General features: G+C 59.3%; 2 protein-coding genes across 2 annotated transcripts, besides 1 other annotated feature; both read left to right on the forward strand.

Moving 5' to 3' along the window:
• Positions 1-737: 737 nt before the first annotated feature.
• Positions 738-4,820, forward strand: LPMP_120570 (hypothetical protein; the record flags this gene model as incomplete). Its single annotated transcript, XM_010698736.1, has 1 exon — positions 738-4,820. One exon carries the CDS (start codon positions 738-740, stop codon positions 4,818-4,820), a length of 4,083 nt encoding a protein of 1,360 aa, XP_010697038.1.
• Positions 4,821-4,998: 178 nt separating this feature from the next.
• Positions 4,999-5,465: a repeat region.
• A 1,576-nt stretch (positions 5,466-7,041) lies between these two features.
• LPMP_120580 (hypothetical protein) lies at positions 7,042-12,600 on the forward strand (the record flags this gene model as incomplete). The annotated part of the gene is made up of 1 exon (XM_010698737.1): positions 7,042-12,600. One exon carries the CDS (start codon positions 7,042-7,044, stop codon positions 12,598-12,600), a length of 5,559 nt encoding a protein of 1,852 aa, XP_010697039.1.
• Between the last annotated feature and the right edge of the window lie 361 nt (positions 12,601-12,961).

The following is a 12,961-nucleotide window of genomic DNA, read 5'->3' on the forward strand; positions in this document are numbered from 1 at the left end:
ACAGATTAGGGGGTGGGTGTGTAGGGGGTCTGGCGAGTAAGTATTGGCGAATGGCTGGAGTTTTCTTTTCCTCCTCATACAAGCAACAGTACGAGCCTTACCTGCTTTTTTTCCCCTCTAGTTGCTGACAGCTTTCTGAAACGACGTTTGGGCCTGGGTCAAGCTGAGGGGTCGATGATGCTCTTGCCGAAACGGCACAATGACGCTTGCGGCAGTCTCACTATAGCGTGGTGGTTACATGCCCTCTATCTTCTCCTGCACACACACACACACACACACACACACTCACTTTCTTTTCCGTAACCGCGCCATTTCTTGACCAAGCGAAAGCACGCCTTCTGCAAAGCGTACACACAAGTTTTTCGGAGTTGCCTATCCGTCCACATGGATAACCCCCCCTCCCCCACACATACACAGTCGCATACACACGAGCCCCACGTGAAAAGAGGCGCTTTGTGCATAGAACGCCCATCTTTCTGCTCTCCAGTTTGCACTTCCTCGTTCTGCTTCATAAACCTACGCCCAGTGGATTCTACGAGGGCCACTTTTCGACGGACGTGGTCTGAACGTCTGCCCTACCCACTGCCTGCTAAAGGTGTGTGCGTGTGTGTGGCGTGCCGACACCGTTGTCATCTCAGGGCTTTCTCCCTCGCCCTTTCCCTGCATACCGTTCCGTCCCCTTCGTTCTTATCTTATTTTCTCTCTCTCCCGAGTGCCGCGTATAGGGGCGCAAATCGATGCCACTGAAGCGGAATGAAATTGCGAATAGTGTCGAGACAGGGCGGAGCGCGGCGGCTGTGAAGCGTCGGCGCGAGGGGCAGCGCAGGGAGTTCTCTTCGAGTGCGCTGCACTCGACCTTTGAGGCACACGTAACAGCTGCACAGAATGCCTTTCTGCGTGGTGACTCGCAAGCAGCTGAACAGGAGGCAGTGCAAGCGCTCCGCATCCGGCCCACCGCGCACCTCTTTGCCTTGTTGGCTGTGATTGCAGAGTCGAAAGGTAAGTTTGACCAGGCCAGCGACTTCCGGCTCCTTCAGGCCTTCTTGGCGCGCGACATCGTCCTATGGGAGGAATTGCTACACGATTTCATGACACAGCAGCTCTACTACAAGTCTGTGGTTTGCCTACAGCGTATGTCGGCACTTGAGAAGAACCAGGAGCGACACCGTGCGCTGCAGCTGCAGTTAGCAGACCTACTCATCGGTTTGGGTGAGATTCGAAGAGCATTGAATGTGCTGGTACCGTTGTGGAACAGCAGTCGGTGCTGCGACTTTGAGGTGTTCGCCATCCTCTCGTCTTTGTACTTCCAACTTGGCAAGTGGGCGTCACTGCAGCGGCTGATCGAGAGCAGCATCAAACACGCCTTTCAACTACTGCCGGCGGCTGATGCAACTGGAGCAATAGCAACGCCCGGTGAGGCGGTGGGACACGGAGCGGAGGCAACTGTTCAAGTGAGGTCTTCCACTCCAGGTGCGGAGCAACAGCCGTCCTCACCCCTGCCGGACTCGTCGATCTCAGGACGACAAGCTGTGAGGCGCGTGCGCTTCTTTGGCGTGGACGTCAGCGAGGGTGGCGCAGCAGCCCCCGTCACAACGGACCTCACGACCTCAGCGACGCCAATGTCGTCGTCTCCTGCCGAGGCCACATTAGATGAATTCAGCTTTGACGATGTCATTTCCCCTGCCTCCCCGTTCTCAGATCTAGCGTCGCTTCATCGCCCTAGGAATGTAGCTGGCAGCACGGGTGTGGACCAAGGCGGCGTAGTCCACCAACTGTACGGAGAGCGGATAGAGCTTCGAACCCAACAGGACCAGAAGAACTTTCTCACGCTAGTTAACGTCCATGCCGAGCTGCTGAGCGAGCAGGGCAGCTTCTCTGACACCGTGCAACTGCTTCATATGGCGGCTGGCTGCCTCGATGTCGACCTAATGGAGCTTCCGCCGGACCTCCTCGTGCGGCTTGGGGTGGCATACGCGTTCCTTGGCGGCGTCTACGAGCAACCATGTCGCGACGTTTTTCAGCACTTGGTGGAGCACTGCTCAATGGAGGACTATGGCGATGTCTTGCTGGATGCTGCCATGTCACTGCAGAAGGTGAGTATGCATGCGGAGGCGGCACAGCTGTACGTGACGCTAGCTCACTACCATCAGTTTGTCTATGACCGCGTTCGCAGGCAGGTGGGTGTGGCGGAGGCGGAGCTGGCGTTGATGCAGGACACAGCTCCATGGAATAAGGTGCAGGCGGCCACAGACGCATTAAAGGCGCTCAAGGCGGAGGAGGCAGACCTCAGAACAGTGCTAGCCGCGGCCCTTCAAGGGCAGGCTCAAAGCGCGTACGCGAGGGAGCTGTACGAGGAAGCAAAGGAGTACGCCGAGCGCGTACTACAGCTGGAGTCCACGCATCTGCAGGCAAGGCTCCTGCTCGGTCGCTACTACTTCTATCAGCGCAAGGACACAACCGCCGCTGTAGAGGTGTTGACACCGTCGAAGGACGAGCCGGCGCTCCAGCGCATTCAGCTTGGCGTGTTTCTCGTTCACGTGTTTCAACATGCAAAGCGCTATGTCGAGGCGATCGCCCTCGGCGTTTCAATTTTTGAGCTTCTGCTGTCCAGCGAGGAGGACGGTGACACCCAATCTGTCGCGCCTGGCACGTCATCGCGCCGCAGTGGGGCCTCTCTTTACCTCCCAACAGTGACGCGTGCGAGTTCAGCCATCATACCTGCATCGAGTCTGGCCGGAATGGTGGGTGGGAGTGCCTCGGCTGGTGGCAGCAACGTCGCCGCACGTACCTCCTTCTCGCTAGCCGCGTCCATCAAAGCTTCGACCTCCGTCGCACGGCAGCAGTTGTCTCGCCGCGGTCTGGAGTCTCTAACGACAACCGCCTACGGTGCCTCTGCAGCGGCGTCACTCGCCGCCGGTTGGGATCGACGGAAGGAGGAGGGGCAGCTCAAGGACACCTCGACGATTTTCCGTTTCAATCGGCGGCGCCGCCGCCCCACAGTGGGGAGGGGGTTAGCGAACGGGGACATCTTGACTGATGAAGTGCCTGAAGGACCTGCCGGAGATGCTGCTGTGCAGGGTGAGTCAGGCGCGACTCGGCTCAAGGCGGCCGAGGAGCGGCGCGCGGCTGTCATCAGCATGGAACCAGGCGCCTTCTGGCCTGCCGAAGAGGAGGGCGAGGGTGGTAGGGCTGAGGATGACCAGCCGGCGTCGAGCAGGGTCAAGGCAGAGGCAGACAAGAGCAGTGCGACGCAATCCATCAGGGAGGAGGCTGTCGATGACGGTGGGGAGGACCGAAGCGGAGCTGAAGCTCTTCACTCCCCAGTAAAGCGTGAGGGGGGTGGTGATAGAGTTGGCGACACAGCTATTGTGGCAACGGCGGTGGTGAAGGCATCATCAGGCATTGAAGGGAAGGGAGAGAGGCAGAAGACAAAAAGGGAAAGCAGCGGCGGCGCCGTCGTGGGCCGGTTCAACAACACTATAATGGGGGAGCGAGACAGGGACCTGGAGGAGTTAGAGGGGTTTCTGACAGCGGCTGAGGCAATTGCAAACACTGAAGGAGGGCTGGCTGAGTTCTCTGGAAACGCGAGAGAGGAGGTCCCAGCCTCGGAGAGGGATGAGCAGCACGACGAAACAGTGGACACATTGCCGGAATCATATGAGCTTCCCTCGCTGGAGGAGGTTAGCAAGCAGTTTCACGACCCAACTATGGCACAGCTTTTTCTCGACGCCTCCAGCTTCACCCCTGGAGGCGGGGTGCGGGGCGGGGAGGGGCAAGAAAGTACCCCGGATCCATGGGCTGACTTGGAGGCGAACCACAACGCCAACGTGGTTGCCAGGTTTCCGCCTGGTACCGGGTTGGAGGACAGGGTGACGCTTCGTGAGGCCGTGGCGGTGCTAGGAAAGGCCGGTTTCATTTCACTCGCCGTGGCCATTGTGGAGTGCTACAGTGCAGTGGGCCAGTTCACGGAGGCGCGAGAGTTCGCGTTTGTCTCACTCACTCACTTTGCGCAGAAGCGCCGGTTGCGGCAGATGGGAAATGGGCTCGAGAGGCCGCTGCGCCTGGCGGTACTGCGAGCCGCACTTGCGGCGGGTGAGAGCGAGGATGCTTACCGTGTAGGACTTCGACTCCTGCAGCAGGACACCGCCGAGGACAAGCGCCATGAAGTGGTGGAGCTGATGCACAGCGTGCTGAACCGCTGCTACGATCGCAGCTCCATCCTATACCGCGCTGTCGCAGACGGCTACAATGACCCTGCGCTACTTGTGCTGCTGGCCAATCGGTACCACCAAACGCGCAGCTACACACGTGTGCTGAATCTGTACCTGATGGCGCTACGGGAGAGACCGGCCGATATTCTGCTGAACTTTATGGTGGGTCTCTCCTATCTGTTCTGCAGCCACCGAAAGCGAACTCGGTCTCGTGAGGCGTGCGTGTCAGCGGCCATCTACTACCTGACTCAATATCAGCAGCTTCGCCTGGCTCTGGAGCCGACTGTCGGGATCGGGGAGGTACTCTACAACATTGCCCGCACTTTACAGTTTCTGAAGTTGTACTACTTGTGCGTTCCCTTGTATGAGCGAGTTGCGTACGACTTGTGCCAGCCTGAGGAGTGCACCATCGCTCTGCAGCGCGCTGCGCGCGTGAACCTCTATTTTGTGTATCGCTGGGCCTCGGGAAATCGAACGCTGGCACTGTCAGCCCTCCAGCCTCGCGGTGGATCCAATGGCATGGCGGTGGTATCATCACGTCCGCCTAGCCCTTTCACTCTCAAGACGGACGGCGAAGTTCTTAACGTACAGGGACAGCGTACACCTTGAGACCAGGAAAAAGCGCGCGCGTGAATGGCGAGCACACTGTGGCTTGCAAATGGCGTTACAGGGATGAGAGCGTTATACTGGGTCTGGGTGCCTTTCTTCACCCACGAATACACAACCGCGGGAGCAAGGCACAGGAAGACAAGAACAGCAGAAGAGTGGTTCAGCGTAGTCCCCCTCCCCCTCCAAAAACCAACAACGCCCTGAAACAGGTCCAAGTGCCTAGCGGTGCGAGCGCGGTGCGCGGGCGCTATCAAGCGCAGCCGGCATGGCGTATCGCATCCGGGATTTGGGGTGGTGGGCGGGCGGGGTGCGAGGTCCCCGAGGGCCCCGACCCGAGCCCCACCAGCATGCGCTCGGACCACCCCCTATTACCCGCACGGGGGAGGGAGGACGCCACAGCCCCTGCCCCCGAGCAGGACCCTGAGGGCGGCCAGCTTTGGAGCAAGTCATGCAGCCCACCCGCGCCCGTCTGGCACCGACCGCCGAACGCGTATGCGGGGAAGGGCGCGGGGGGTCCGCCGGACACGTTCCCCGACCCGACGGCGGGAGGGTTCGTCCTGGGCGACCCGGGTTGAGCCGCGGCGCGCCAGAGGCGTGGGTGGGCTGTGGCGGTAATGCGTCTGTTTGGCTGCTGAGTTCGTGGTGTAGTGTGCACGGTGACAGAGAAAAAAAATGCCTGTGGATCGATTGCCGCTCTTTTTTCCCCTTTCCTCGCTTTGTTTCAGAATTTTGTTTTCGTTGGCCCTGCGCTGTTGTATAGCACACGCCCCCCTTCCCCCCCCCCCCCACACACACACAGACAGACCTATACCACAGAGCGGCATCTTGCAGTGCTCTGAAGTTATACCTTTTCCCCCTTCTTTCTCTTCTCTTCTGTAAGTGTAGTTAAATGGACTCTCCTGAGCGTCGTCCCGGAGAGGTCTCGTCGCAGAATAGTCCCGCCACCGACAGGGACCATATGTATAGGTCCTTCGAGGCGCACCAACACTCGGTCGATTCTAGTGACGCCTTCCATCACTGCCTGCACCCTGACAATGCGTACTGTAGTGTGCAGCCTACTTTGGCTTTGCAGACGAGCTTGACGAATGATTCCTTTGGACATCCGTTAGGCAGCCACGCTGTCTTCGGCTCCACCCGGCCCTTCGATAACGGACAGGGTTCCTCGACTGTGGAGCAGTTTCTTTCCGCAGCGCCTGCCGCAAGCCACGCTTTCACCCCCAACACCTCTAACCAGAACAGCGGTGCGGTCGACGAGTCGAGGCACGTCAGTAAGCCCTCCAACATTGTGTCCATCTCCAAGGGAGACACCTCGGCAAGCTCACCGCTGGGCACGTCACTGTGGTCGAAAACTACCGTAGCGCCAATCGTTACCCCAGCACCGTGGCAGGCCGCCTCCTCTGCGGCGAGCACCTCATCGCGCAAGACGTCGGCGCCGTTGCCTGTAGCATCGGTAGTACACCGCGATCCAGAGCTAGTGTCGACCGCCACCTTCGCCTCGTTGGCAGACTCGGTGCCCATTGTTGCTTCGTTCTCGTCGTCCACGGCGTCGTCGCGGCCACCGTTGCCGCGGTCGCCGTCTCGCCGGTCCCCGACAGCACGATTTCCGTTGACGTCCTCGGTTGTGGCGTCTGCCGCCGGATCGTCGACACTGCCAGCGATCTCTGCCCGACCCATCTCGCCGGTGTTTAGCAGTGTGGGCCACCAAGGCTCCAGCCTTTTGAGTCACTCGCACGCGTGTGAGGTGGCGCCTGGCGGTGCTGGCGCAGACCCAGGTTCCGTTCGCTCCTACAGTCCGCTGCAACGCAGCCCCGCGTCCCCTGACTTTTCCCTTACTCTGCGCCGTCCACACAGTGGGAGTGGGATGCCGTTTTCCCCGACCCTCATACTGTCGCCTGGAGGTGTCGGTGGCGGCTTCCCTCGTAGTCGCTCTGACGCCGAGCTCCGTCGCTTCTTCAGCGAACGTGAGGGCACAAATATCAGTCCTACTAACACAAACTCCGCGGGCCAAGTGCTCAGAGGAGGATCGCCTGGTAGCATCGATCGCCACTTGTCCTACATCGCCACCTCGTCGCCTAGCGTTGGCTCGCGCCAGCGCGCCGTGATACGGGCCTCGGAGTCGTCTTTCAACTCCGGGGGACTGCACAACTCCAGCCGCTACACGTCGTATGGCGTGGGCGCTGGCGTCAGCTCTAGCGGGGCAGCTCCCGTGCAGCCGCGGTGGATGAGCGCTGTGGAGAGGATAAAGGAGTCACGTAATGGCGAGGGCTTTTCAATGTGCGACCCGGTTCTCCCATACGATCAGAGCAAGCTTGGGATGCAGGCTCGTCGCATCGCCGCGCAGGGCATGCTGACGGCTGGCAAACTGCGCGCTCTGGAGGTGCAACAGGCTGGGGGCAGGTTTGGCGGCACGGACCGCGGATATCCTCAGCAGCCGGTAGCGCAAAGTATCTCCGGGAGCAGTGCACGGCCCAGCCCCTACTCGACACGATACCCAAGTACTTCCGGCAACACACCCGTATCCATGGCGTATGACAAGGGATTTAGTGCGTCACCGCAGCACTACGGCCGTACCCCTTCAGAGCAGTTGACATGGCGTCGCGGCGGCTATGTGCGGTCTGTTGCCGGTGGCAGTCAAAGCATGGGTGGTGGGCGCCAAGCTGTGACTGCCTCACCTACCTTGCGCGTCATTACAACTTCGGAGACGGTGACAGGGGGAGGTGTCGGCAACACCAGCATGAACAACACCTCAGGCAGTGCATCCTTCCGCACCCGTGCTGCGAGTGGAGGCATCCTGAGCTCGCCGGGCAGTGTCGACTCCAAGCCTAGTGTGGCCGAGCAAAAGCTCAGCAACTTCTTCCAAGGAAAGTCGCAGCAGACTATCAACAAGAACCTCTATGCGATGGAGTCGTCGAGTGGTGGCGTGGCAGAGTCTTCTGCCTGGAGCGGTGGTGCAGCGGTATCGCTATGCGGCACAGTCAATCACAAGGGTGCAGCAGGAGGAGGAGGCGGTGGCGGTGGCGGCGGCGGCGGTTCAAGTGGTTCCCCGAGCAGTAAAGGGGGGCATCGAAAAATGGTGAAAGTCCCTCACAGCGATGACGAGAAGAATCGAGGGTACAAGTGGGAGGACCCGAAGAAGAAGATGGTTACAGAAGGCGATGATGACGAGCAAGACGAGCGTAATTCCCGAACTCGTAACATCGACGCCCTGCACGCCATTCCGTGGGATCAGCGACAGCAGCTGCCTGTGAGCGGCTTTGGGACGCGCTTCTTCGCCTTGCTGAACACGCCTCGTTTTTGGGAAAAGCTGGACTGGGCAGTGCGCGCTTCCCTTCTGACAGTGCTTCCCACCATGGTGCTGTCGCTCGAGCCTTCGACGTCGCCCATGTTCCCGTTGCCGTCTTCCTTGGCGTTCAACGCCTTCTGGATCACCATGCCGACCTTTGGCAGCGGCCTGCGTGAGCTGATGATTGCCTTGAAGGGCTTCTCTTTCGGCCTACTGTTTCTCTGCATCATCGTAGGCACGCACCCGGGCCCCTCGTGGGAGAGTCTTCTTTTGCTCTTCTTCTTCACCCTCATCTCTTCCTTCGTGGCAGAGGAGACGAAGAAGACGGCCGCGTACGTGTTGGCGTCGACAATCATGCAGTACATTGTGGACCCCGTCGGTACAAACTTCGACTACATCCGGCAGTACTACATTGGCCTGCTGATTGGCCTGGCCTTCGGTACGGCCGGTTTTCTAGTGCCGTTCATCCGCTGGTCGAGCGACATTGCTCGACACTACATCAAGGCTATGGGTAACTCGCTCAGTATTGATCTGCAGGGGACGCTGTCGAGCTTCTGGGTGCGCACCCCGCTGGAGCGCGAGCTGAACGTTGTGCGTCTGCGCCAACTGAGAGCCACGGCGGAGAAGTGCCTCAGCAAGATCGAGACGGCGCTGGAAGAGTCGGCGTATGAGCCGCACACCGGGGCGTACATGACGTGCATGGTGAACCGCTTCAACTTCTGCAAGTCTATTCACAACATCCTTGGGTCCTTGAGCCACGTCATCGAACTGATCGCTGACAACCCGAGCTTGATTGACACACCGATGTGCACGACCTTTGGCGAGCAGATTGGCGACGACCTCGCTGTTATCTCGTCCGCAATGGACAGCATGGTGCTGAAGATTGTCGACTTCGCGCGCATTGTGACGCCGCAGGAGATCCAGTTTTTCCGCGAGGCGCGCCAGCGTTTCCAGGATGCGTTGTCACGCGTTCGAGAGGATGTCATTTTGACGAATGAGAACTATGAGACGGACGAGTCCGACGTCCTTCTTGGTTTCTTCATGTTCAGCGTGGACGAGATGTGCGAGGTGATTAGCCAGTTCGAGGAGACAGCGCACCCGCCCAACACACTCTGGAATGCGATGCTGTTCCCGGTGCGGGACGTGAAGAGCGTCATTGCTGCCTTTCGGAATTTGGGCATCACAGTTGTGCGTCGCCGCACGATTCCGCGTCGCATGAAGGAAGCGATCAAACTCTCACTGTGCATCGTGCTGCCCTGCATCTTTCAGGTGTATGCGTTGGACAACGACTCGGTGAGCCCTGCGGCTGGCGCTGCGGTGATTGCGCTCATTTACAACCCGACCGGTTCCGAGAGCTTCCACTACGCCTCCGGGCGTCTGCTAGGCACGGTACTCGGCTCACTGGGAGCGCTGCTCTCTGTGCAGGTGGCGAGTTCTCGCTTGTGGGTGCTGTACATCTTCATTACTATCCTGTCCTTTATTGGCGCGTACGTGCAGTCGGCCCCGGGCTTCTACGCACTGGGCAATGCGATCGTCAGCAGCACAATTTCCGTCTGCACCCAGTACCAAAATGGAAACGCCGCAATGGTGCGCATTCAGCAAAACTGCTTCGCCATATTGATGTACTTTGCGATCGCGTGCACTCTGTGGCCGATGCATGCGCGCACAAAGGTGAGGATGAGCCTGAACATCACGCTGCGGTGCATGCGAGAGGCCATCACACGCATGCTGCGCAATCTCGACATGCCGTACGACGCAAACGAAGTCACCGCCGACGTCTCGGCGCTGCTGATTGAGATGCACAAGAAGGTCCGCACGCAGTCCCGCTTCATCCCCGGCGCGGTGGAGGAGCCGACGATGGGCTCCGTCGAGTACCCGGAGGACTCGTGGAAGCGCATCGTGGAGGCAGAGAAGAAGCTGTGCCTGGCGCTCTCAATGATGTGCTTCGCCTACAATACATTCATGTCCGGCCGCGCGGACTCGACCACCGAGTTGTCAGTACACTGGGTGGTGCTGCACCGCATCGCCCCGCACGCGCAGGACCTGTCGGACCTCATCTATGCTTCCATCGACCTTTATCTTCTCTCGCTCTCCAAGATGACAATCGTGCCCACGTCACATATAACACGACTGCGGGTGGGCATGGTAGACGCTCATCAGGCCATCCTCGAGACCTATATGGCTACCATCTCTCGCAAGGTGGCAGGCGAACAGGACGTGGGCGAGGAGGGGAAGGAGGAGGACATGTACGGGAGCAACTCTTACATGAACGACGAAGAATACTACGACTACGGCGGCAGCCCGCATCTCCCGCCAACTAGACAAGCACGCTCTTACATGAAGAACATCAATGGCGACGGCGGCTCAGCTGCGGGCGTCGACGACAAGCCTAGTGGGAGGGATGGCGACCACCCTGCACCTCCGCAACAGCGACCGCAGCGACAGCAAAGCGAGTACGACCACGGGCACGACCGTGGAAACCACAGCTCTGGGGACTCGATGGACTCATCTTCCTCCGAGAATGCCGAGTGTGACGGCAACGGCAACAAGCGCCCCCACAAGAGGACAGCGAAGGGTGACGACGGCAAGAAGAAGGTGGGGTACTTAAGCTACGAGTTGACAGCAGAGGAGGCTGCCGCGCTGCGTGCCTTTGTAGCGAACCGCGTGAGCAACGCCACCTTTGGCTCCAGGAAGTCCATGATGGTCAACAACGCCACCTTCAGTGGCCAGCCCGCGAGCGGCGTTTCTGCCGCTGCTACTGCTGCCGCTGCGGCTGTGTTGGGTGCAAGAGGCTCGATAACCATGTCAGGGTCTCCCCCGCACGGCAACAACGATGCTCGCCTCATGGCTGTCACAGGCAACGACGACGGGCTGGCGGCGTCGCTGCGCAAGAAGCACAAGGTCATGGTGAAGCGCGGAAAGGGCGAGGAGAACGACGGCGATGTTGAGGGACCGCCAGGGTCGGAAGGGTCACACGATGAGGAAAAGGCTAAAGGCGGCCGCAGCGACGCCGACAACGCTCCCGGGACCTTCCTCTCCAATGCATCGTTCTTGAACAGCTCCTTCAGGAACGCATCCCTTCTTGGCAGCCTTTTTGCGAGGAAGACAAAGGGGCCACGCGACCTCGACACGGTGGAGATGCAGCAGCTCCGTGCAGGGCGTTCGCGCGGGTCGAGGAGCACATCGTCTAACTCGAAGGGGGAATTCAAGAAAAAGAAGCGGCAACGGCATCTCTCCAGCAAGCGATGCGAGGAGAGTGACGGCGATGGCAGCGGTGAGAGCATCAGCCAGCACAGCACCCCACTCACCTTGCCGACTCACCACTCTCACCTCGGTATCGTGGGAAGCGATTTCAGTGACATTGAAGACGATCCGAAACCGCTTCTTCGGAGACGCCTCTCCACCAAGGTAATTCGCTTGAGCGAGACAGGAGTGGATCCCAAGGACGCCAAAGTGAATGAATGTCTACCGATGGCGCACTCGGTGCCGGTGGAGATACCTGGTGGCAACGGCTCAGTGCTGAACCCACTCGCTGAGGATAGCGGCGCATGTGAAGGTGCCGCTGGTGCCGAGGGCAACCCGCTGCCAATGCCCCAGCCTTCATCGATGGCCTCTGGACGCGACTCTGGTGCGGAGCTCGTTGCGGTGCATAGGAGCGTGGACAGCGCTGGGACAAGCCTGCAGCAGGCGAGCAACTTGACGGCCGAGCAGCTGTGCACTGTGGCGGAGGCCACCCCAGGTACCCTCTTCAGTGGAGATGATCCGGCCATGGCCGCTGCATCGCTCAACAACTCCGGCGGCGCCGCCACCATCGTGGCTCATGACCTCTCGCAGTTTCCTAGACTGCCACAGTGCAGTAACAACGTCACCCCAGAGGATCACAAGGACTCACCGCCGCGTACGTGCGGTGGCGCCGAGGAGGAAAAGAAGAAGTGCGAAGACCGCGACAGAACTCGCCACATCAGCAGTAACGAGAAGGCGGTGCCTGACAGGGATGGTGAGGAGACCGCGCACAACCGCACCGGGGAGAACCAGCCGCACGGCAGAAGCGACGACACCCCGGGCAAGGACGGAAGAGCTCCAGACAAGACAGTCGAGAATCAGAAGGACGCCAGCGGTGCTGTGGTCAGGGACGATCAGCTGCTTAACAACAACACCACGACTCATCGAAGCCTCGCTACCCTCGTCATGCACCCACCAAGCGGGATGGGACGCGGCTCTCTCGACTCTGAGGGTAACTGTCAGCGCGCTGCGGTGATGCTCAACCCGACCTGCGATGGAGATGGCACCAGCGTGACCCCGTCGGAGGATGGCGAGATACTCAATAACCTCTCCTTCTTCGACGCCGATAAGGGCGAGTTTGTGCTCACCAATCACGATATTCACTCCCTCGAGGCCTTTCTGTTCGGCACACGCGCCCTCATTGTGTACATCAACGATATGCAAAAGGCTTTGTTGGAGATGCAGCACGCCACAGATTTGGCAAGGTGGCTGTAGGTTGGTTGGACAGCTGCGGTCCCCGACGAAAGAATGCCCCCGATCCAACAGCAATTCTTCGCTATCGCCTCTCTTGACTCTAGTTTTTTTCATAACGTCCCCAGTGCGGTTGTGAAAGCTATACGACTAGAGAGATGCACACGCGAGCACATGCCTTCCTTTTTTTACTACCTAAGATGCTATCTATATCTATCTATCTATACATATATCTCCCTGTGTGTTTGTGTGTGTGTGTGTATGTGTGTGTGTGGGTGTGTGGGTGTGGGTGTGTGTGTGTGTGTGGGTGTGGATGTATGCGCATGATGCCGCTGCTGCTTGAAAAATGTTTTGTCTCTTTTTTTTTGTGTTTTTTTTTTTTGGG

The sequence above is a fragment of the Leishmania panamensis genome (assembly GCF_000755165.1).
Source record: "Leishmania panamensis strain MHOM/PA/94/PSC-1 chromosome 12 sequence".
In the NCBI taxonomy this organism is placed as follows: domain Eukaryota; phylum Euglenozoa; class Kinetoplastea; order Trypanosomatida; family Trypanosomatidae; genus Leishmania; species Leishmania panamensis.